The sequence below is a fragment of the Oryza sativa genome, chromosome 4 (assembly GCF_034140825.1).
Source record: "Oryza sativa Japonica Group chromosome 4, ASM3414082v1".
Lineage (NCBI taxonomy): Eukaryota > Viridiplantae > Streptophyta > Magnoliopsida > Poales > Poaceae > Oryza > Oryza sativa.
Genome location: NC_089038.1, coordinates 29,288,828 through 29,314,494, shown reverse-complemented (window position 1 = coordinate 29,314,494; position 25,667 = coordinate 29,288,828). Strand labels below are relative to the sequence as shown.

Sequence of the window (25,667 nt, the reverse complement as noted above, 5' to 3'; positions counted from 1 at the left end):
ATTAGAGGTGTACAACTGTACCCACAAGACACAGCCCCACGACACGTTTCCGTGCGCCGACATGCCACCACGACATACCGGAAAGAGGCTGTGACAGGACCCTTCGCATAACCCCCTCTAACCAAGCACACCACACCTCATATTTCACCCCCACTCCTCGCAAGGCAACGGGCAGTCCCCTCTCGTGCCTAGGTGAATCCGGAAGCGACAGAGGCCGTCGCAGGGCCCGCCCCGCTCCATCACGCCCACCCTTGCCTGGATGCGTCAGCTAGAGGAAAGCTACACTACAAGCCCAGCCGTTGCCCACGCTGGCTTGTGGTAAGTACGATAAGTTCTTCCAGGGCATCCCGCGAACCGGTCCTTAAATGCCATGGGTGCGACCAGCAAAACCATGCACCCACAGCCCACCATGTGATTCATTTTAATTAACCAACACCAAAACGGTGGTACTAAACCAACCTTACCAATTGAACCTAAAGGCTATATTTTAGTGAGCTTTCCCCAATGTGTGCTAGTGGAACTAAGCATGGCTAAGCAATTCCTAGTCCAAAATCTATTCATGTTATAACCCAAGCTAACAAAGGAGCATGGCATCAAAAATGGCATGGCTGTAACAATAGGTAAACACCCCATAGTAACATTATAAAACAATGCAATATTTGAAGAAAACAATAGAGCATTTTCAATATAGGATCAACATGTTCAAGTGACAAGCATGACTTGCCTTGCTCTGCTGCTGGAGAAACCTCGGCGACTATCTCGAAGTACACCGGAGCGTCGGAAGAACCGGAATCTAGCGACATACAAGGCAAACATTGCAAAACAGGCTACAAGACTACTGAAACAGGGAACAAAACCAGTTTTAATGGATTCTACACATTTTTCATGATTTACTGACTTGAATGGGCTTAAACGGAGCTCGGATGAATTAGTTATGAATTTTAGAAGATTCACTGTGTTTATTACTATAAAAGAAAAACCTTAATGAATTATTGCGCAATAAAGCCTTCTAGGGCTGACGTCAGCACGGGATGGGGCGGCGCCGACACGCGGGCCCCACTGGCCAGCGGCTCGGGAGAGGGAGGAAAGGGGCGCCGGCACGCGGGCCCACTCGGCAGTGGCTCGGTGGGGGGGGGAGGGCGTGGACCAGGACCACGCGGGTGGTCCACCGCCGATCCACGGGACCGACGAACCAGATCGCCCTCGGGGCCGATCGGACGGGCGGCGGCGACCTGGCTCGGCTCAAGACCAGCCAAGCGGCCACGGCGACGGCGACGGCGCGCGCACACGCGTTGCCGGCGAAGGCAACCGGTGGCGGAGGCGGCGGCGCAAAGGCGGCGCCGACGGGCGGTGGTGCTAAAGCGACGGCTAACGGGCGGCGGCGCTAAAGCGGCGGCAAGGAGGGAGAGGGAGGGGAATAGAGGGGAGAGGGCGCCTCACCGAGGGTGGCCGGCGCGGAGGAAGACGACGGTGAACGGCGACGGTGAGCCACGGGAGGACGACGGCAACCAGCGGACGGGATTCGGGGTGCCCTAAGGAAGAAGAAGAGAGAGATTAGAGGGAGGGAGATGAAACATGGCGACCGGCATTCATGGCCGAAGGCGGCGGTAGAGGTTGAGCTCACTGGAGCGCGAGGGGATGCGAATTCCGGCGATGAATCCCGACGGGGAAGGGGCGGACGAGATGGAGTTTGGCCTCGCGAACCCTACGGCGTCGGCGGCGCGGTGCGGCGGCGACCCTAGCGGCGGCCGGAGTAGCGGGGGCGGCGGCGGCGAGTGGTTGCACGGCGCGGGGACGATGGAGAGCTCGGGAGAGAGAGGCGGCAAAAGGAAAAACGAGGAGGAGAGCTCGAGGATGGATTTTATAGGGGTGGGAAGGTCGGGAACGACCCGAGCGCGTCCGATTTCGCCGGCGACGTGGGGAAGGAGAGAGAGAAGGTGGGGGAGGATTCAAAATCGAATCCCGCCCCTCTCGTGCGCGGGCGCGGCCGGGAGACGCGGGGAGAGGGGGCGGCGACGTGGCGTGGGCGCGGGCGACGCGGCGCGGGCGCGGGGAAAGCGGGGGAGGTGGGGCGCAGCGGCGGCGGTTTCGGGGGTGGTGACCGGCGCGGGCGGCGGGAGGTTGGGGGAGGACCCGACAGGTGGGCCCCACCTGTCGGCGACCCCGGGAGAGGAGGGAGGCGGGGCGGCCTGGCTGGGCCTCGGCCTGCGGTCGGCCCAGCGGGGAGGAGGGGGAGAAAAAGGAGAGAATGGGCCGGCGGCCCATTCGGAAAAGGAAGGGAAAAAGAAAAAGAAAAAGGAGAAAAGGATTTTCCCTAGAATTAAAATATTGCATGCTCAATTTTAATTGGTTAAAATTATTTCTAGGGCTCTGAAAATTCCACTAAAAATCCTGTTAGTGAATTTCGACATGTAGAACTCAAAAAAAATTCCACATGTCAGATTCGATTATTATTTGTATTACTTTCTTAGGGTTTTCTCTTGATTTGCACCGGTATTTTCTTAGGGTCATTTATGAATTAAATTTTAGGCTTGAGAGGAGAACTTCGGGGTGTGACACGATGACGTCTCCCAGACGGTCGGCCACGCGCGCGAGCGCGCGGGAAACGGCGGGCGGATTCAAACGGCGGCGAGCGGTTTGGGCGCGGCGAGGGAGAGCGAGAGAGAACGTCCGAGAGAGGGAAGGGAGAGAGACAGCGCTCTCTCTCTCGGTGGTCACGTGCGGCGCACGTGGAGATGGAGGGAGCTGAGGAGAGATGGGCCAGCGGCAGGTTTCGGCCCAAATCATCACGAGGGAGATAAAATAGACTTTTTCAGGAACTTCCTTTTAAGGAATTTGAGGGGCATTTGAGTTGGGATTCGAATTCAAATTGAACATTTGAACTCAACATAAAATGAAGGAGCCAAGGTGGGGCTTTAAAGCGGGAATTTTGGTATTTTTGGGATAGATTTATATTTGGCGGCACGAAGGATTATTTCAGAGGATTTCAAAAAGGGAAGATCATTATTCAAAAATGGAACAAGGGAGATAGCGGTAGAATGCCATGGATAGATAGATAGACAGAAAGGTAAGTTGATAGGTAGAGGGACGGATAGACAGATGGATTGACAGATGGATAGATAAACAGATAGATAGGTATAGTAGATAGATAGATGGATCGATCGATAGATAGATAGATCGAGACTCAGAGAGAGATGGGATGGAAGAGAAGGAAGAGGTGGACCAGAAAAAGGAAGAAGGAATCCAACCTATGAGGGAGGTTAAATAGACTTTCACAGAGAGATTTAATTGGGAGGTTTTAGGGTTGGAATCTGGATTCGAATTTCGAGGTTGATACTCGGTCTCAGGAGAATAGGAAGGAGTCAAGGAAGGGAACAATATTCGGAGACGAGTCAAAGGGAGATGGATAATTTAGAGAGAAAGAGAGTGTAACTTGGGAGCTTGAGTTTGACTACTCAACGAGATATGTGGGTAAGGATTTTGGAGAGAAGTCTGAATAGAAGGGTTCGGACTTCGAGATTATTTCAGAACGGAAATCATTTTGGGGAGAACTCAAGGCGAAAGGGATTGAATCTTGGGGTTTAGAGTTCAAGGGTGGAAGTGATCTCGATTTGCATATTCAGACTTGGGTCAGAAGTTCGAGAAATAAAACAAGGGTAGATTGACGAACCGATAAAGAGAGAAAGATAGATGAATCAAAACCTGAGAGGTTGAATTCGAATTTGAGAATCGGTTTGAAGGAACCAAGGAGAGAGTTTATGACGCGAAGGTGAATCCCTGGACGGAGTTAGGGTTCGGGCATTCGACAAAGTTCACGGATGGGGTTCTAGGAGGGGATTCCGAATAGAAGGAATCGAGCTTCGGGACTATATTGGGATGGAAATTTTGAGGAGACGATCTTTGATAACAGGGTATCGAGACAAGGGAGGGATTAAAATTGAGATCTTTGGCACAACTTAGACTCAACACTCAAAGAACGAAATTTTCGCAATTAGGATTTTCAATAAATTAGCGTTACATATAGTTTATGGGTTTGTGCATATTTATCATCTGTTATTAGGTTTGCCCAGGCTCACGAGAATTTTTTAGATCTACCACTGTCATCGACCCCTGCCGCTGAAGACAGAAAAACAACAGGGTAGGGGCACCTCGCCATTGTCGCCTTAAGGAGGAAGAGGGGGGAAGGGGGAGGGGGGAGGGAGGGAGGAGAGGTTGCCCCGTTGGTGCCTTTTGGCTAGCCAGCAAGGCTGGGCAGTGGCGTGGTGTCGGTGTCGGTGGTGGCGACGATGGCGGGAAGAGTCGAGCGCATTGTGCTCTTGCGGTGGCTGGGAAGAAGAAAAGAAAAGTCGAAGGATATTAAGGTTTAGGGGTTTGCACGAATTTCAAAACGATCCAATGGTCCAAAATTTACAAGATGTTATAGGATGTTTTTATTAAATGTAGAGTAGATAGTCTCAACTATTTTGGCACGGAAGTAGTATTGATTTATGGATTGGATGGGGAGGGTGGCCATACCAATATCAGAATGTTGCGCTTCTTATTATTTCTTCTTTCTTTTTTTTTTACTGTGTGCAACTTTTGTATGTCCCGAAGGTGAGGTGTCGGCATTATATTCACATCTCTTTATATAGTAGTGCACATTTATGCATTACAGATCGAATCTATCCATGGGATGTAAAGGTTCAATCTTATTTCCTTTTGAAAATGCATATTGGTTTTGACTACTCTATATATACTTTATGGATTCATGAAAACATCAACAACACTGAGTGTAAGCCTAGATAAGAGCTACTCCCTCATTTTATATATTATAAGTCATTTTTTTATTTGGGAGAATTGCATATTCGCCACTCCTTTCACCCTCTAACTCGAAATAACCATTATAAAATCATGAATTGCAAATTTGCCACGAAAATAGTGTGTGCAGATTCTATATGCCATCGTCGTTCCAATTTGTTCAAGTAAAAGGGCAAAAATAATTCATGAAACTTAATTAAAAAACAAGGCAATGCGATAAGACCATGTTGCCTTTACAAAATTCGACCCTATCCGCTTCTTCCCCAACCTCTACCGCACCAGAAACAATCCGCTCAAACACATCCTCTCCTCTCCCACGACGAACCCTAGAACCCTAAATCCTCTCATCCCTTCTACAAATCAGGAGCAAATCAACCAAAAATCGGTCGTTTTGGAGTAATAGATGGCAATGGAAGAGGTGTAGATTGATTTCTGCGAGTAGGGCAGCAAGGCAAGCGGAGGCTGTGGTGGGTGGCTCCGTTGGGCTGCGTGTAAAGCTGCGGTGGGCGGCGGCGTCGATTGCCGCGGGCTGCGGCGTCGGCTAGTTCAGGCGGCGTGGCAACTATGATGGGCAGTTGCAGTAGGACCACCATGGAAAGATACAAGCTCTATAATGAAATGCTTGTGGCCTGCTAGCTCTGTCTATCGTGTAGGCATTTAGATTTTGGTTTTCATTTGCTCCTCATTGAGCTGCTAGAACATTTTTTTTTCCATTTTTTTCGTTGTTAGTTGAGTTTGTAGTTGTCTACTTGTCTTTTGGATGTGAGGATGAATCATATGATGTGAACCTCCAACTGTTATCAGTTAGTTTGTATGCTACCGTATTCATGCCAAAATGATGCTAGTTGACTATGTTCTTGTTTGTTGCCTCAAATGTTGTTTTGTTCATGAAAAAAAATGTTAATTTTACAATTTGATGGGCAGGGGCATACTTGTCCTAATTTTCAGGAAAACCAGCCATCTAACGGTGTTAGTAGCTGTGAGTCTAGTGGCAGTTATGTTGGGTTCAAGCTATTTTTGATGGAAAATTTTCAATTATAGTTTTTCTAGTGGCACATTCACAATAAATGTTCAATCCAGTGGCAAATATGCAATTGACCCTTTTTTTCTAGTTAATTTTTTTAAAGTTTGATGAAATTTATAAAAAAATTAGTAATATCTAAAATATCCATTTAGTTTCATTAAATCTAACATTAAATAATATATTTTGATAATATATTTGTTTTTAAAATACTAATATTTTTTTTCATAATCTTGGTCAAAATTAAAATTTTTGAATAGGAAAAGAACCAAAACGATTTATACTATGAAATGGTAGGAGTAACTAGCCATAGTACACGTACTATAAATATAAGAGAAACTAACGAACTCGGCGGGTGGATTTAACTAAAAGGAACAAGAGCCATCCAAATCTCGGCGCCTAGATCGATTTAACAAAGCGGAATTAATCATCCAAATAGAGGTCCTTCTCTAAAAAAAAATCATCCAAATTGAGGTGGTTCATACTTAAGGGAGATGCATGCACCCACGTTTCTAAATCCTGTCCTGTCATGCGTCTGTGTTCCTCTCATGAAGGAGGTCCATCGTCAAAGCCGTAATGCTAGATAAAAATATTAACATGTATAGATTTATAGTACTAGGATGTGACGGATTAACTTATTTAGGACCGACTTAAAAACCAATATCGAAAAAATAAATGGCAACAAAAAAGACATCAAAGTCAACTACAAAAACCAAAAATTAGGACTCAAATTTTAGCTGTGGGGGATAACCTAAAGAACAAACGGTGCAGTTGAATATATTGGTCAAGCGTAACAAAGCCCCTAAAATGTCAATATAAATTACTACGGTAAGAGGTGAAGTTAGCATAGCTATCTGGTGAGGCTCTTGTGGTGGAACCTATATTCGCCTAGGTGCAAATTTTATATTTGATACAAATGCTTGTAGTTATGGTTAATTTTCAGTGGTAAACGTGTATAACCGTCAACAGCAAGAGGCATACGTTGAATTCATCAATCTCAAAAATATACCAAACTTGCTACCTTGTGGCGCCGATGAGTTTTAGCGTCGGGTAGGCAGCCTCATTGTCGCTTGTAGCTGCAGCCTGTAACCTTTGAAACTTGTAACTCTCTTCTCAAATCTTAATAAACTTTGGCTGTCATTCGCAAGCCCGACAAGAAAAGACAAATAAACTATATATAATGTGTATATGTCGCCTACATTATATATATTATGTTTGAAAAACATATATAAACAAATACGTGCGCGTCTCTCTCTATATATATATATATAGAGCTAAGATTACGTGATTATAAGTGCTTATATAGGTCATGAATTCTCAAGCCAGCCGCCAGCCGGGCAGCGCAAGTGCAGCTGCAAGACATAGATCCCATAAGCGTGCCGGCTGCAAGACAGAAGTGCACTTGCGCTATCCTTTTTTTTTTTCCTTTTTTTTTGCTAGCCCGGCTCTCCCATCCGAGCCCTAACTCACAGAATCTCACAGTGGACCGAGACAGGGTCCGATTTATTGGACGTGTGGGTCCTCCTCCCCGTGGCGTACCACGGGACCAGGCTGTGGTTTGGCTGGGGATGGTTTCGGCCGGGGCAGTGTCGCGGTCGCGTTCGTACGACGCGTGGGGGAGGCGGCCGTCGCTCTCGAATGCTCGATGATCGGGTATCTATTGCTGCGCTACAAATGCTCCACTTATTTAGTGCGGCGTACGATTGGATACGATGCGATACGAGTACCGTTTGGCGTTTGTTGCTCCCGGCGTTTTCTTGTTAAAAAAGTACCGTCTGTAAGCTCCGGCCCCCTCGTATTAAATATGTTGGGCGTAATTTTTGTTTCTTGTTTTCAAATAATAAACTTGACAGTAGTTGTTGATTTAAGTACTATACGAGCGGGGGTGTGACATGTACCATGATACGACAATGTATCGGCATAGCAATGATACTAAGGAGATGATATTTTACGCTTTGCTAGGGATATAATTTTTGTTTCTTGTTTCCAAATACTAAACTTGACAGTAGTTGTTGATGTAAGTACTATACGAGCGGGGGTGTGACATGTACCATGATACGACAATGTATCGGCATAGCAATGATACTGAGGAGATGATATTCTGCGCTTTGCTAGGGATATATGTTATTTTATTTGTCCCAAATTCTCAATATGCTGGTCTTTCTAGGATTAATGAGCTACTTCTCTCATGCAAAAAAGCCAACCTAGTATTGGTGTCCAGATTCGTTGGATTAGGAAACATCCTATCCAATACTAGATTGGCTTTTTTTTGGGACGAAGTGAGTAAATTAGTTGGAGGTGAAAATTACTAAATTGCTCCAAGTTATTACTCATACTAGTTGCATGTGATCATTTTTGCATGTGATCATTTCAACTAGGGAATTAGCACAAATGGCACCGTCACCACGCAAGCCACACAAGAAATATTTTAAGCATAAAATAAAATGTCAAGCAATCTGGGACGGAGGGAGTAATTGTGTTGCAGAAATGATCGCTGGATAGGTTTGGATTGAAATATCATGAAAATAAGGATAATGATTTAGCATATGTATATTGAGTTATAGAATTAAGTAAATAGTATATGTAACTACTATAATTGCATCTTCAGTTTTAGATATTAATCTAGCATGTTTGTATATTACACTTTAGGAGTACTACTAAAATACTATTCTTGCATCTCGTCGAGCTGTTCTCTGACAGTTTCTAGTCTGACAGTTTCTCGTCGGTGGATTAGACTAGTCGTCCTATTACCTATTGTATCTTTATGATATCCTATCCATAAATCCATATAAACTGAACTAGAGTTATTACTCTCCTTGAGGATCTAGATCAGTACACATCTTTATCCTTATTTTCTTAATCCAATCTCGTGCATACCCTGATTTCAACAATTCTCATACTCTACAAATATCATCACGGGTATAGCCCATCAATAGTACTAAATTAAACTCTAGCTAGCTAGTAGTATATACTCCCTCCGTCCCAAAATAAGTGCAACCATGAGATTCCATGTCCAACTTTGATAGTCCGTCTTATTAAAATTTTTTTTTGAAAAAAAAGAACGTAAGTCACACATAAAGTACTATTCATGTTTTATAATCTTATAACAATAAAAATACTAATTATAAAAAAATTAAAATAAGACAGACGATCAAAATTGGACACAGAAACTCATGGTTGCACTTATTTTGGGATGAATAAAGTATATATTTGTAGTACTTTTTTGGCAGCTTATCGAAGTAGAATCTAAACACGTATGATTATGTACGATCGTATATCACATAATCTATCTTATTATTTTTTTAAAAAAATAATTATCTAGATAATATATATAAGAAACAACGAGTTGTCGATGTAAAATCAAAGGTGTTTTTATTATTATTCTGTGATGAACAATTGGGCATTGGAGATTATTGGTTTTGATATTTGGAATTTATTTACGAAGTGGTTTTGGAGATGATTGGATTCACAGGTGATCGCAGGATTCTGTCATTTTATGTGACCGGTCAGACCGGGCTGTGGTAGCCGGTAAGACCGGCGTGTAATGCGCGGTCAGACTGGCCGACGCTGTGTCGGTTTCGGTTTCGGGTTGTTTGTTTGGATATCCGTGATTATTTCATGATTATGGCTTCTAGATGGATACTATACGTATGTAATACTATTGTTTGCTACTAATGAGTCAAGTTGGAGATAGCTTGGTCTCGGAATATGGTTTCTTTGTTTATTTCATGTGTAGGTGACTCGATGCCTCGGGAGAGTATTTGCGGTGATGGACCGGGAGTCGGCTTGGGGATAAGACGACGTCCGTGGTGGTTAGAGATCATGCGGGATACTCAGGCTAGAGTTGATGCACGTGGTTGATGGAGATTCCATATGGCATACGATGGAGGTATTTTGTGCGTATGGGATGCGGAGTTGAATTTGGAAGGAGTCCAAATTTGGTACGATTGGTTATGTAAAGTTTCTTTCTTGTACTAGAGAGTTTCCTAAGGTGTTTAGGACTCTTAGTATGAGTTTGGTTTGTGGCTTTAGGCTGCCTACCTCATGTATAAATAGAAGGGGAGCATGAGGCTTCCCGGTATCGCTTTTCATAGCAATAGAGTTGAGTTTTGAGTTAGCGTTTCGAGTTTAGTCGAAATTTTTGTAAGGAGTGCTGTTGGTGCACTTTGTAAACACAGAGAGAATCAATAAAGTCGTCATCTACTTTAAGAGTTCTTCGATTTGTGTTTCACCGGGTTTCGGCGGTCTAACCGGTAACTCACCGGCGGTCAGACCGGCAGCAAGGCGGCGGTCAGACCGGCGGCGGCGATAGCGAATGGCAGCTGATCTCGGCGGTCAGACCGGAGATCTAATCTCGGTCAGACCGACGGCAACCAGGCGGTCAGACCGGCAGGACAACTTCGGTCAGACCGCGATCTATCGATTTCGAGGGTAACTTTTATTTCCGCTAAACGTTTTCGGTTTTTGGGTATACCAACCATTCACCCCTCTCTGGTTGGTTTAGTTCTTGTGATTCGATCCTATAGTCGAAAGAGTTTTCCAACAAATTTGGCAAGTTTACTTGGTTTCTATCCTTCTGAAAAAAAATTTAGAAAGGTCACCAGGGGAATCTAAAGGTCACCCGGGGGGGATTCCTCGCCTGAATATCATTAACTAGATTAAGAGGAAGGTTACAGTTACACACAGTTTAAGGTTACACACGTATCCTTCTGAAAATGACTCTAAAGTTTGCTATTGATTGGGGTGACCCTGACTGAAGATGACACTACAAATAGTATTTGTTCTATTGTAGCGGTTGACTGTAAAGGAGTATATAGATTTTTGGTTAGAATACTCTGACTAGTCAAAAGTCTCTTTACACGATCCTTTATGGTTGATTCACTGCCATGGAAGATAAAGTTTATACACGAGTATACCACTGAATGTGGTGTGCTCTAAACTCATAATGGATGATGGAGAAGGTAAGTTTATGATAATTATTTCAAGCGTAGACTAAGTATTATTAAAAGTAGATTTGATCGAAAAGGTCTGCTTAGAAATACGAACAAAGAATTCTTTTTATAAAATCGTATGGCCATTTTCAAAGTGAGCTCTAGTGATATAATCTGGTTACTGGGTTCAAATATATATATGTGCTAATATTTACGGCTAGTTAATCTTTTCATTTCAATAAAAAGGGGTTCCATCGACAGTGAGGTACAACTTTTTTTTTAATTTGTATGTACGAATCCCATCAAACTTTATGTACACGCTATGACTTCACAAATCGATGTTAGACACACGGATACATATCATATTCGGCTAATGTATTTTTTAGTTTGCGAAAAAAAAATTTTAGGGTGTCACATCAGACATTTGACCGGATGTTGGATCAAGAGGTTTTCGGACACGAATGAAAAAACTAATTTCATAACTCACTTGGAAACCGCGAGACAAATTTATTAAGCCTAATTAATCTATCATTACCACGTGTGAGTTACTGTAACACTTATAGCTAATCATGAACTAATTAGGCTCAAAAGATTCGTCTCGCGATTTCCATGCAAACTGTGTAATTAGTTTTTTATTTTATCTATATTTAATGCTCCATGTATGTGTTCAAAAATTCGATGTGATATTTTTGGAAAAAACTTTTTGGAACTAAACAAGGCCTAAATCAATCTTTACAAATATTTTATCACCTAGTGTTCGATCTATAAGTAATCCCACTGATTCACTAACTTAAAAAACCAGAAGTTTGGATACAATGGTGTTAGTGTACTCATGACTGAAGTTTTTGTTTTTCCTATGTGAATCGACTTTGGATATAGGATTTTACAAGATGGTAGACTTCCTGTTTATCAGTGTTATCAACGTTTTTCTTTTATACTAGAAAAAATACACGTGTGTTGCAACGGGTGAAGGTTATTTTAATATTATTATTGTTATATGGTTTACCTAAGGTGAAATTCACTGTGTCAATTCGTTTGGATGTATTTTTTTAAAAAAAAATCATGAGCTGCGCCTGGGAGTCTGATCGTCTCAAATTAGCATGAGGGTTTTTTTTAAAAGAGATTCCTTATAAGATTTCTTCTTTATTTTAAAAAACGAACGAACTTAAAAACCGACTTAAATATGCACATGTATTTTAAAAAACGAACGTACTTAAAATCCGACTCATAAACGGATAATGTACCAAAGTACCGGCAAACATATTTAATTTTTATAATAGTAGAGATAGGGCCTATTAAGATTGATGTTATTTTAAACCATACTTTATCATTGTTTGGTAAAATCGATAAATATATAGCTGCATTTAGTTTGTTACCAAATATTAGTAATGCATAGAAAATTTTGGCATAACATATTTATTTCATTCTACCAAAATTTGGTAATTCTGTCCACTTACCAAAAATTTGGTATTGCTAAATTTTGGAAATGTTGATTTAATTTGGCAGTAATCCCCATAAAAGTATATAACTATTTGATTGATAATTGACCGGAGAATCAAACAAGAGAGTCGTGAAAAATCATACTATACTTTACTGTATATATTCTTCTTGTCGTACTCCCGTTTCAGCAGCTCAGCCCCATGCAAGCAAAACGGAAGCAACCAGCAACCAGTCTTTGATTCGTGTCAAATCCGATAGGTGCTTCGAGAGCGACGACCGCGTGCGGATCAGGCGGCCTCTGGCATCTGCCATGTGAAGCCCCCACCCCCTCCTCCACCATCAGGGGCGCCCCCGGATGCCTTACGGTGAAAAAGCGGCGAAAGCGACGGACCGCGTTGTTGGGTTTATCTGCCGTCGTCGCCGTTCATCAGCGACGTCCGGCTAAAGCGTGATTCCCCTAGCGTTGTCAGCGGCGCGGCGGTTGGTTACACGGTTACAACTGGCTTTGAGCCGTCGCCAAGTGTAATAGGCAGGGCAGATTATTAGTGATGGCATGTGACGGAGCGTGGGGCTCCTCACCAGGAGACCGCGCAAGCCCCCTTTTGCCGGTTCGGCCGGGGGCCCTGGGTGAGATTCTAAGCTCCTAGTCTGTGGAAAGTTCGCGAGAATGGAAAAAGCACAAGACACGGGCGATGTATACAGGTTCGGGCCGCTGAGAAGCGTAATACCCTACTCCTGTGTTCTGGTGGATCTGTGTATGAAGAAGCTACAAAGAGCTGGAGAGCCAGAGAGCTCTTATTCTAAAAACCCTCTTCTCCTTTTTTTTTTCTCGTGGGATCTCCTCTCCAGATCATCCCCCCTTCCAGTCTCCTCTCTTAAGTGGGCAAGGTCCTCCTTTTATATCTCAAGGGGATACCACATGCACCACTTCTCCCTCTCTCTCTTTTTGGGTGGAGGCCCATCCTATCTATAGTAAAACTTGGCTTGCCTTCTCTTGGAAGCTGAAACACTGCCTGTTTTTGAGTGTGGCCACGCGTCCTCGTTCGTCTGACCTCGGGGATCACCCTGTCATCTCTTCATAAATGGGCGGAGATTTGCAACGGCTGCTGCCCGAGTGACCCTTCTGATGGGACGGCCCATACCTACCTCCACTCCGCCGGAAGCAGGTGCAACGTGGGAACACGGTTGTCTTCTGGCGACATAACCAGTGTCAGACCAGTCACAGACCGGTCACCTTTGTCCACCACGTGTCAGTTTAGCAATCTGCATGTTCGCCCTTCTTCATACAACGTCTTGTTTATAATGGTTGGGATAAAGCCTGGCATATATCTGACCAGGACCAACGTGCCATCTCCAGGAGCTAGCACGCTGGCTCTGGCTCCGGCTAGGGACGAGTGCCTAGAGACTCTCATCCTGACGGGACGGGGCGAGGCGTGTGTCAGATCGCCTGTTGCCTCCTAACCCGCAATCTGACCGATCTGTGACCGGTCACAGACCGGATAAACGAGCGTGCCATACTGCGCTACATGTGGCGTGACGCGCTCGTCCAAACCGCAATAAATGTGGTTAGGTGAGCCCCGCTATGCTCACCTACCCCATATACGCGGCGCAAAACCCACAAGGGGTCGGGGCGCCTCGGCCCTCGGGGCCGAGACGGGAGCGGTCCGACCCCTCGGGGAGACAAAGAGAAGGGCGGCCGTATCACCCTCGGGTCCGACCCCCCCCCCCCCCCGAGGGGGTTAGGCCACGTGGGTGATCGTGTCTGCCTCAAGTCTCTAAGTCATGATACTTCCGGTCCCATGTCACCGACAGCATGCGAGGCTGCATGTACGTCCACAAAGCGAGGGAGAAAGACTGGACGGATGGCTGATCGTGGACTGACCATTTCCGTTGTGGATTGTGTCTGAATTCTGATGCATGTGTGGCAGCCCTTTTCTATTTGAGTCGGGAAAAAGACAGTGCACTGTGTGCAACAAGACAACAAGAAAAAAAGAAAGAAAGAAAAACCACACACACCACACACAAATTGAGGTTTGGATCCCAAAAAAAAAGGTTGGAAGATTTGGATACAGTTTATTTTCAAGTAAATCCGTCCTTTATTAATGAAGTATCGTTTAGTTTATCTTCGTTACACTTTACATCACCTTGATTTTAAAGCCCCGTTTGTTTCAACTTAAAATTATTATAATCTAAATTATTAAATCAGATTACTATAATCTGGATTATAATAAGCCGATATATAATAAGCTGTTAGCTATTTGATTCTCTGGATTATTAGCTGTTACACCCAATAATCTACTCCCTCCGTCTCATAATATAAGGGATTTTGAGTTTTTGCTTGCACTCTTTGACCACTCGTCTTATTTAAAAAATTTATGCAAATATAAAAAACGACAAGTTGTGTTAAAGTACTTTGAATAATAAAGTAAGTCAAAAAAATAAATAATAATTCTAAAATTTTTTGAATAAGACGAGTGGTCAAACAGTGCAAACAAAAACTCAGAATCCCTTATATTATGGGATGGAGGGAGTAGAAAAAGCACTTTTAGAGTGGATTACCAGATTATAGTAATCTGGCTTATAGATTATAATAATCTATCATAATACGCTATCTATTTGTTTCAGCTTACTCCTAATAATCCAGATTATCATAATCCTAAGCTGAATCAAACAGGGCCTAACTCGGTAATTTCAATTACATCGGCTTTTGCACGACAATAAACTCCTAAGGGTCCTTTGAATAGTAGGAATGAAAACAAAAATGGAGGAATAAGAAAAACACATGATTTTGACAGTAATGTAAGTGTGAAACAGATGATTGCAAAACACAGGAAAAACATAGAAATAATCGTTTGACTGAGTCGCAGGAAAAACACAGGAATCAGATGAGAGAGATATACTCAAAGGATTTTTTTTTTCCAATAGGTTGGACCTCTTGCTAAATTTCCTCCAAAACTTACATGCAATGAGTCATTTCATAGGAATTGTATAGAATTTGGAAAATTCAATTCTTTAAATCAAAGAGCCAAATAGAAAAATTCCCTATAGGATTTCAACCCTATGAAATTCCTCTCTAAATGTTTTGATTCAAAGGGGCCCTAAAACTGTCTATAGTTCATATCTTGATAGAAAATGAGCTAGATGTGGATGGATAAGAAAGTTGAGGTGGTTCAAAGTGATACAATATAAAATTAGCTACTCCCTCCGTTCCAAAATAAGTGTAGTTTTACATTATTCATGTTTAACGTTTGACCGTTCGTCTTATTTAGAATTTTTTATTATTAGTATTTTTGTTGTTATTAGATGATAAAACATGAATAGTACTTTTCTGTATGACTAATTTTTTTAATAAAATTTTCAAATAAGACGAATGGTCAAATGTTGGACACGAATATCCACGGCTACACTTATTTTGGGCCGGAGGTAGTAGTTTAGAATAAAAAGGGTGAATAAATGATGCCTAAACTGAAACTTTGGTAATAAAAGTTGGTTCAAAGTTGGATGCACCCTTTCTTTTCAAAGTTGTTCTGATACCTGATAAGGAGAAATACGGATATAGATGCACCGGTGGAGACAGGATCACAGGAGGAGCACTTTATGCTTGACCTTTTTAGTTTTGTTTGGATACATTTTACTACTACTTTAACACCGCTGCTATATCCAGGTAGATATGGCAACGGGGAATTCACCGTTAGGGGTCACATCCGCGTCCCCGTCCTCATAGTGATAAAATTTCACCGTCCCCGCCCCCGTCAACCACAACAGGGCTACATTTTCTCCAGCCCCGATCACCACTCGGTGAATTTATCCCCGTGGTTACCCCGTCCCCGGTTAAACAAAACAAATCAACTCAACACAAATCATCACTTCAGTAGTTGATTTCTTCAGCGACGGAGGCCGTTGGCGGCGGACGGCGTGCTAGCGAGTGGCGACAGAGGGCGGCATGGCGCTGGCAGCGGACGGAGGACGGCAAGCGTCGCGCCCGCGTCGACGGCTGCAGGCACCGGGCGGCGCAACTACCGTGGCTCCCGGCGGCACGTCAACAACTGGGACGCGACGACGACAGCTGGGGCGGCGCGTCCACGGCTTGGCCGTCTAGAGCGGCGGCGCACCTGGTGGCTGGCCGCTGGCGGAGTAGCGTTGCACACGTGCAACGGAGCCGCCGCTGCCGAGTGCTCGATCTGAAGGAGTGGAGGATTTGGAGTTTTGACTGGTTGACTAGGGTTAGTTTTTATATATACATGTTATTTGGGCTTCAATATTATGGGCCAGAACGTCTAAAAAGTTTAGAATTGGTCCTCTCTACAACAAAGTCAGGTCACCACGGGGGACGGGGACGGGGGAATGGTGCGTCGTCCCGTCCCCGTCATCCCCGATGGTGATAAGTATGAAACCATTTCATTCCCTATGAAGGATAAATATTAACCATCCCCGCCACCTAATAGATGAATTCACCGTGGGGAAACGGTGAACGGAGACCCATTGCCATCTCTGTATCCAGGTAGCTAGAGGATATATATGCATTGGCGGAAATATGAGGAGTATAACCTGGATGTAGATCGTAAGTGGCAGAGCAATAAATTTTTTCTATAAGATCAAATACCATTATCCATATTTTAGTGGGTCATTTTCATAATTTTTAATAAATTTACATTTAAAAATGGAGACTCGCAAACATGTTTGCGAAAAAGCTATCTGGTCAGCTGATCCCACAGCCTAAAAACATTGAAATTTTAGAGGATTTTAATCCTATAGAAATATTTCCCATAAAGCCCTTTAAAACAAAGGATTGAATCATATCCAATCTTTTGAAATTCCTATGGAATGGACATCCTTTAGAGATTTTGAAGGAAATTTAACAAGAGTTTCAATCTCTTGGTAACTTTCCTTTGAGTCTATTTCTCTCATCCAATTCCTGCATTTTTTCTGCGGTTCAATCAAACGGTCATTCCTGTGTTTTTCCTACGTTTTGCAATCCTCTGTTTTACACTTACATTCCTATCAAAATCCTACTTTTTTCCTATTCCTACTTTTCTCAATCCGGCGATTCAAAGTGACCCTAAATAGTCGAAAGTAAAACTTTGGTAAGAGGTGTCCCTGCTGAAATTCACTCATAAAAAAATTAGGGACTCAACAGTAAATAAGCTCTACTCCTATATCAGTAGATCTTATCGGTATTTTTACTTAGCTTGCAATATACAACATATATTAAAAAGAACATATGATAATGTGGATTGTATGACTGACTTCTCTAGTCTACAACTTGCAAAGGGACCACATATAATTTTGACTTCAAACATTTTGAAACTGCGACAAACAATGCAATGAAGGGCGTACAAAGAATTTAAACTGCAAATTCTTGTCTTGCACTATTCCGCCGTAGTCACTGTCGGATTTCAATAACCACCTCTACAGATTCTGGCATATCTGGGCCATCCTGGTGGCTTCTGTGTTCTTGATGAACTGGGAGGAAATGAGATGTTGGATTAACAGAACTCTCAGGGAGGGTGGGGGGTTGAGACATGGTAGGAGCAGAGGATACGGTCGATTTTCCATCAGGCAGTTCTTTCAATGAGATCCGGCATATTGGGCAAGTAGTCTGCTTCAGCAACCATGCATCTAAGCAGTAAAGGTGAAAGTTATGATGACAAATAGGTACAATTCTTAGAATGTCCTTCTCCTTGTATTCACTTAAACATATGGAGCACCTGTTACAACAAAACATCCTATATATTACAAAAAAAAAAAATTATGGATGCATCATAAATTTAAGAGGTATGGCTGCAAGCAGAGATGATAATGATAGAAAGTTTACTTGAAGTAAGACTAAACTGAACCCAGGTTGACAACGTAATGAGATAAGACTCAACTCTGCCAAATTGGTTCCTATTAAATCTGGACTGGTGGCGAAGGCCCAAGGTACTGCAAAAAAACTGATAAAAGCTACAGGTGTGTTGTCCTATGTTATCTCATCAACAAGAAGTATGATTGATAATCTATAATATCTCTACCCATTGTACATATTGATTAAATATGCTTCGATTAAGCACATCTAAATTCCAACATTTCCACAAGGATATGAATTCCACAAAGTCTAACAAACCTTTTAACTCATTGTGCTAATATTTTTCAATAACCATAGTTTTTCTAACAATAGCATGTTAGAAGCAGATTATATGCATTGAACCACACTATAAAGAAGTTCAATAATATTTACTTCAGATGGTGACGATTGTACTTACTGGGTGTCATCTTCCGAATGGAAAGCTTCACAGTTATACTTCATTGTAGGAATTGCAGCAACAGCCAATGGTTCCAACCCACTGCGGGAATGCTCTATCTGAACAATAAAAAAAAATCTTGCATTTACTTTCAAGTCCAAAATGAATTTATAGGGCGTGTTGACTATTGATTCAGTTGATCTATTCACTAATAATTTCCATATGAGCTCAAACGCTCAACATAGTACTATAGATTCAATGCACTGTTTTATATGTAGTAGTACTAGCTAAGAGGAACTACTACAAGACCACTAACTCTGAAAGAAAGATGCTTTGTGCAGTTGGCGCTATACGAACTTCAGTGAAAATACATTATACTATTATTATTGAATTGATATTTTTCAGCTTATTTTGTATATATAGGAAATGATCCAAAAGACTAACACATTTTTCATTTTAAAAGAGAGAATAACCCAATTTAAACCAACAAAGAAGAGAAATTCAGAAACAAGTCTAGCATACATGTGTTGATGTGCCTTCCTCCTTTAGTCGCTTAAATAAAATTGTTATTTGTACAGGGAACATAAAACCATAAACAATATTAAAATGATTAAAAAGATTAGACGGTAACATCTCAAATTCTTAATGAATCTCTTAAGGAACCCCAGTAAGCAATCCAAAGCCACTTTAACAACATTGCACGCCCAAGGTAAAGCAGGCTAGTGTACTACTAGTGCCTGTACTTATTCCCCATTTGATTTACTACACAGTAAGGCCATCATAAATTGAGCATGACACATGACAAGTATTTCTGCTTGAAAGTAGAAAAGTACTGTCCATGAACACAGAAAATGAAAACAGATATACTCCAGTCGTTTTGTGCACGTGCCATGCCACTGCAGGTAGCAGTGATACCGTTAACACGAGCAAATTACTACTCCAGTTTGTGGACTAAAATCGCAGCGGAAGACTATTATTGAGGGAGAACAAGGTGCCACATACCGGGCGATCGAAATCCGAGGGGAAGTCCGCGTCGAAGTCCACCGGCGAGGGGTGTGGCCGTGACGCGCTAGCGTCCGCGCGGCGGGCGCGGCAGCAGACGAACCGCGCGCAGACGAACGCGACAAAGGCGGCGGTCATGCCGAAGCCGAGCGCCGCGCTGACGAGATTCAGGCCCGACCCCAGCATCCTCCCTCCCTGCCCCCAGCCTCTCTGGCTCCTCCCACCCCCGCTACCACGAGTCCACGACAAGGAGAGGCGGGGAGACGAGTCCCTCCCTACCGCTCGAACAGGCGGCCGCCGCTGCGGCGAATCGCGAGAGCGGCGAGCTCCGGCCCGGGGGTGCCCATCGGGCGGAGCGTGCGGTGTCTCCGAGCCCGGAACCTGGCGTGGCGCGCCTGCCGGCGATAGGGTTGGGGAGGCGGATCGGCCGGCGTGGTGGAAAGCGGAGGTAGCTGCCGGGACGGAGTGGGGAAGGGGAACGGGAGGCGGTCGGCGCTAGAGGCGGCGGGCGTGCACTTTGGTCGCCATTTTTTCACCGCTACTGCCGCCTTTTTTCACTTAGGTCCCTCCCTTATCCCTTAAATCATTCCGCTGCCTGTACGGTGTAGTTAGTAGTAGACTTTTGCCGATGGCCGCGGCCCTGCCCAAGCGGGAGCACTCAGAGCACAGCAGCCCAAGCGAATCGAGCGACGGCGCGACGCACGGCACATTACGCGGACACCCCGCGCCCACGTGAACCTACGACATCAGCCCACCTGCTACCTCCACAGAAGCACAGACGCCTCGGTCAAAACCATCGTCTCCACGGGAATTTTTTTCGGTTTTAGATTTTATTAAAAAAATATTTACAGAAATAATCTATCGGCCAAAAAAATTACAAAAATAGACCCTGTCGCCCACCTCTGGAGCGGCAAGCTGACGTGGCAAACAGGGGAGGAACGGGCGGTGACGGAGGGAGAGTTTTTTGCAGGAAAACCCTTGCCGCCCTCTGGTGGGGCGGCAAGGGGCCCGAATGCAAAAAAGCCAGTCGGGGCCGGCTATTTTGCAGGCGGCCCCTTGCCGCCCTCTGGCCGGGCGGCAGGCCTCGCTGCCTATAAAAGGCCTGCTGCCCAGCCCCCAGCCCTCATTCTTCTCTCCTCAATTCCAGTGAAAAAAAAAAGAAGAGAGGGGAGGAGAAGAGAAGAAGGGGCGAAGCCCTGCCGGATTCAGACGCCAATTTCAGGTAATATTCATAGATCCTATATGTGACCGCTATTTGGCGCATACGACCAATGTAACTTTCGGCGCCGATCATGCATGTATCTTTCGGCGCCAATCAGGCGTACCCACCATACCCCACCACGTTCACATGTCAGGGGTATCACTCGATTTTTTGCGCCTATATAAGTCGCCTTAACGAGTGAGGCCTCACAATATTTCAGAACTCAGTCATATTCAGTACTCTCTTCCCCACTTGCTTCATTACAAATCCGACCGGCTTTCGTCAATGGCTAGACGCCGGGGTGTTGAGGATCCAAACTGGCGTAGCGATCCTTGTGTATACCTACTACCACCTTGGTGCCAGCGTCCTCTCTACCTATGCGGTGATCGATGCCAACTAATGGCTTCGAGGAATCCTAATATTCGAGGAAGGCGCTTTTTTAGGTGCTATGACCGTGAGGTATTTTATTATCTGCATATGCTTATTCATTCCGTATGGGCAATCGCTTTATTCTTCGTAACACTACTCTATTCGGCAGACCCGCACTACGGCTTGCGCATACATCGAGTGGGTCGATACAGAAAATCCCGTTCTCGACCTAACCACTTGTTTACAAGAAGGTCGCTGGTATTTCGCATCCGAAAGTACTGAGCAATACTTACAGAGAAAAGCGGCTTATGAACGACAATGTCGTGAACAACAGAGCGACTGGCGGGTGCTAACTACGGCACTCCCTCCATGGGAAGCCCGTCCAAGATGCAGGTGTGGTGATCGTTGTCAGGTTCTTCGTTCCATAAATCCTACAACATTAGGTCGAAGGTTCTTTGTTTATCCAAATATTCTTGACGACGATTTCATGGTAAGAATATTTTGATTACATGAATCCTTATTTTCTCACAACATTTACTAACTTTGCTTGCTTTACATCTATTCTTTCCTCCCAGGAACCACCAAGGAGATGTCAATACAGAGAATGGATAGACACCAGAAGGGTTCTAACTCCACCTAGCCGTGTTGTGCAGCTTGAACTACCAGAGCAATACAGGGTTACTAAAGCGCGGTTTGAGAGAGGAGAGGGATCCTCACGTAGGGGTTAGCTATTATCGGACAACTTGGCATATTGAAATTTCTACTGTCATGCTTCCTTGTCCCATTACTACATCGTCGTTGTGTTCAACTATTGCACTACCTCCCTCCTAATTCGAATCTAATATCATCTATGTAACCGCAATGCAAATAGTCGTATCATGTTCAAATTGTACTACTATTTCTTCATGTTACATAATTCTCCTTGTTTAAGTCCATATAATGTTTCTACGACCCAGACTGCGATAGGCCTATATAAATTATCCGAGTACTAATACGTCGAATAAGGTACAAAATAATACCTCACTTAACATATGAAATTGCGCAACAACCAACTTCAATACATTTTTATAACAATATTAACAAGTTTTACCAATAAATACTTCTTTATTTATTATTAACATAACATAGAAAAATCTTTTGGCCGCAAGCTCTTTATGGGCGGCTAAAATTGCAATTAGCCCCTTGCCACCCTCTGTATGGGCGGCAAGGGCCTAATCGCAATTTTGGCCGACGGCGGCAGACGGCGCGGTCGACCCACCGTCTGCCACGTCAGCTTGCCGCCCACCATTAGGGCGGCAGGGGCTATTTCTGTAATTTTTTTGGTCGATAGATTATTTCTGTAAATATTAAAAAAAAATCTAAAAACGAAAAAAATTCGTCCCCACGGTGGGCTAATCAAGCCCAACTCGATAACCACCTAGACCCCGGCCGGCTAATCCGTCCCAACTCGAAAGTGTCTCTACACTTTCATGCCTACGGCCCAACTTGATTCGGCCGAAGTGTGGCCGACGAGCGGATCACCCACGATTGCATGACACAGTAGTACTTCCGATCTCGGGGGAAAAACCCCTTTTGTGAACACGAGCTGCTTCCGGGACGAAGGGTTCAGAACCGATCACGAAGTTTCAAAGGTTCATGTGCCCTATTCTGATCTGAATCAACGCAGTTCGCTTGATGTTCACTAGCCCGAAGGTTCGTGTCCCCGTTCTGATCTGAATTAATGTAGTTCACTTCATATAGATTTCATTGGCGTGCATCTGAATGCAATCGCAAGACTGAAAGTCCGTTGTTTCTGGCTTCAGAACCACGAGGCTACGGTTTCTATAACTATTCTGTGTTTTGGTTTCTGCATCCAGACTGAAGCGATCCACTTACTATTCTGTGTTTTGGTTTCTGCATCCAGACTGAAGCGATCCGAAGTGGATTCGTTTTAGATTCAGGCTTGTGTTACGCAAGTAATGCGAGATAAAAGTTTTCATCCACTCCAATTTATGCATGCAGAGTACTGTTAATCTCAATAAACAATCATGTTGCTTTCCCTTGCTGCCGCCGCACACTGCCGCACACTTAGCCAGCTAGCTTAGCAGGTGTTATACTAAGTAGAGGGAGAAATATTTAGATGTTCACTTGTACTTAATTCGCTAGTGTCTACCTGAGTGAAACTGGATTTAACACCTGTATAACTTAGTTGTCACTTTGCACAGAATAGACATATTTTAACAGCACAATTTCACTTGCATTATTATCTATCCCGGAACATGAATTGCAATGTTCATTCAGTTTTCAGTAGCTTACCAAGTAGTGGATGGAAAGGGGTGAAAAGGCCTGGGCAATCATGTTCATACAAATCTTGTCACATTGCACAGAACAGAAATATTTTAACAGCACAATTTCACTTACATTATTATCTATCTCAGAACATGATTTGCCATGTTCATTCAGTTTTCAGTAGCTTAACAAGTAGTAGATGAAGAGGGGCGAAAAGCCATGGGCAATCACGTTCTTACAAATCTGGATGGAATAAGTCCACTTTGACTCCCTGAAGTGACCCGAATCTAATCCATAACCCTAAATCGCAAAAACAGATATCTCGAACCCGAACTATTGAAACTGGTGCAATATGACTCCCTTGACTGTTTTGGAGGGCGGTTTCATTGACGTAGCAGTGTTGATCTAGTATGTGGGGTTCACATGGCGCTTAGATTGCATTTGAATTAAAAAACATATATGTGGGACCCGTTTGTCATTCACAACATAAAAAATTGTGCGGCCCACTGACATGTGGGCCCCACATGTCATCTTCTCTCTTTCTTCTTCCTCCCCTCTTCCTCCCTTCTCTCTTTCTCTCTCTCTCTCTCTCTCTCTCTCCCCTTCGGCCGGCGGCGAGCGTGGGCTGGAGCGGCGGCGGCGGCGGCAGCAGTGGGCTGGAGCTGATGCGGGAGAGGATGGCAGCACCGACGCCGATGCCTGGACTACGAGGTCGCAGCTCCTCGCGGCGGCGATGCGGATGGAGGACAGCTCTCCCCCGGCACCGTCGGCGCCTCCACCCTCCCGCCTGCCGCCGCCACTCTGTCTTCGCCACCGAAGAGGGAGAGAGAGAGAGGGACGCCGACGGCTCCCTCGAGCTCTTGTTCCTCTCCCCAAGCGCCGTCGGCACCTCCACCCTCCCGTCTACCGTCGCCACTCCGCCCCCGGCGCCAAAGAGGAAGAGAGAGAGAGAGAGAGACGCCGATGGCTCCCTCGAGCTCTTGTTCCTCTCCCCTAGCACCGTCGGCGCCTCCACCCTCCCGTTCGCCGTCACCACTCTGCCTCCACTGCCGAAGAGAGAGAGAGAGAGAGAGAGTGAGAGAGAAGGGGGGCGTCGATGGCTCCCTCGAGCTCTTGTTCCTCTCACCCGGCGCCGTCGGCGCCTCCACCCTCACGTCCGCCACCGCCACTCCGCCTCTGCCGCCGAAGTGGGAGAGAGAAAGAGTGGTAAAGGGGAGAGAGAGGGACACCAACGACTCCCTCGAGCTCTGGCTCCTTTCCCACGGCGTCGCCGGCGCCTTTGCCCGTCCACCACCACCACTCCACCTATTGCCGCCACTCCGCCTCTGCCGCCGCCAACACTGGCCCTGGCTCAATGATGAGGGAGAGAGAGAGCGGGGGAGGAGGAAGGGATAGACCCCCAGTGGGCCCCACAAAATTTTATTTTGTGGGAATGACGAATGGGTCCACAACTCCACATGCCACCTAAGCACCACGTCAACGGCGGACCAGGTCAACAATGCCACGTAGACACCACGTCAGCAAAACCGCTATCCAAAACTACCGAGGGAGTCAAATTGCACTGGTTTTAACAGTTTAGAGGTTAAGATATCTGGTTTTGCGGTTTAAGGTCACGGATTAGATTCGGGTCACTTTTAATAGAGTCAAAGTGAACTTATTCCAATCTGGACCATGGATAAATTTAAGTTTGTACTAAGTTGGTATGTGCTGGGCTGTATACTCATGTGGGCTGGAATGTCATAGTGGGCTAGTTTAGAGTGTTGACCTTCTTTTGTTTTAATATAGACAGATTCTCGGACTGGTGTCTACCTATTTCAACACTGCAAAATTCTGAAAATTAGCATTACTCATGTCAACTATTACAAATTTTGGTTTTCTAACAAACCGGCCAGCAAAGTTTTACATGAATGACAGTCTTTGAAGTGGTGGCAGAACACCTAGAGGTTTTAACAGCGAAAAAAGAAACAACTATGCCATTTGCCACACGATTGCATTTTATAATTCATACAATTAGTCAACCAAAACTAACTAATAAGAAATTGGAGTTGTCAACTTTCAGGAATCAGACCACAGAACTATTTCTAATTTACTATTTGACTTACTTGCAGTTTATATGTTTCTCAATCGGACATTATATATGTAAATGGTCAACGGCGTGAAGTACACGCTGGATTTTCCTATAATAATGTGGATGTATATTGACTTTTCTTAGATAATATGAATGGACATTGACTGGTTATGGGTATTTATTATTGGTCAATAAACATTGGCAAAGTAGATCAGCTCATAATAAAATACCTTGTAGAGAAGTCAGCATCTAAAGAATTCAAGAATGAACTCAGCAAGACATCAGGTGGCTCTATGTCACTGGCTAGCTATCCGGTACACAATTGATCTCCTGAGCAGACAAAGGAACA

General features: G+C 44.4%; 1 protein-coding gene across 2 annotated transcripts; it reads right to left on the bottom strand.

Annotated features, from left to right (window-relative positions):
* Positions 1-17,311: 17,311 nt before the first annotated feature.
* LOC4336719 (RING-H2 finger protein ATL68) lies at positions 17,312-19,968 on the bottom strand. Of its 2 annotated transcripts, none has more exons than XM_015778518.3 (3): positions 19,413-19,968; positions 18,432-18,529; positions 17,312-17,897 (listed from the first exon to the last, which is right to left on the bottom strand). In XM_015778518.3, the coding sequence occupies exons 1-3, from the start codon at positions 19,596-19,598 to the stop codon at positions 17,573-17,575; spliced, it is 609 nt and encodes a 202-aa protein (XP_015634004.1). In that variant the 5' UTR covers positions 19,599-19,968; the 3' UTR covers positions 17,312-17,572. The 2 variants fall into 2 exon arrangements, with proteins under 2 accessions (XP_015634004.1, XP_066166109.1); XM_066310012.1 differs by having other exon boundaries at positions 17,312-17,808.
* Positions 19,969-25,667: the final 5,699 nt, after the last annotated feature.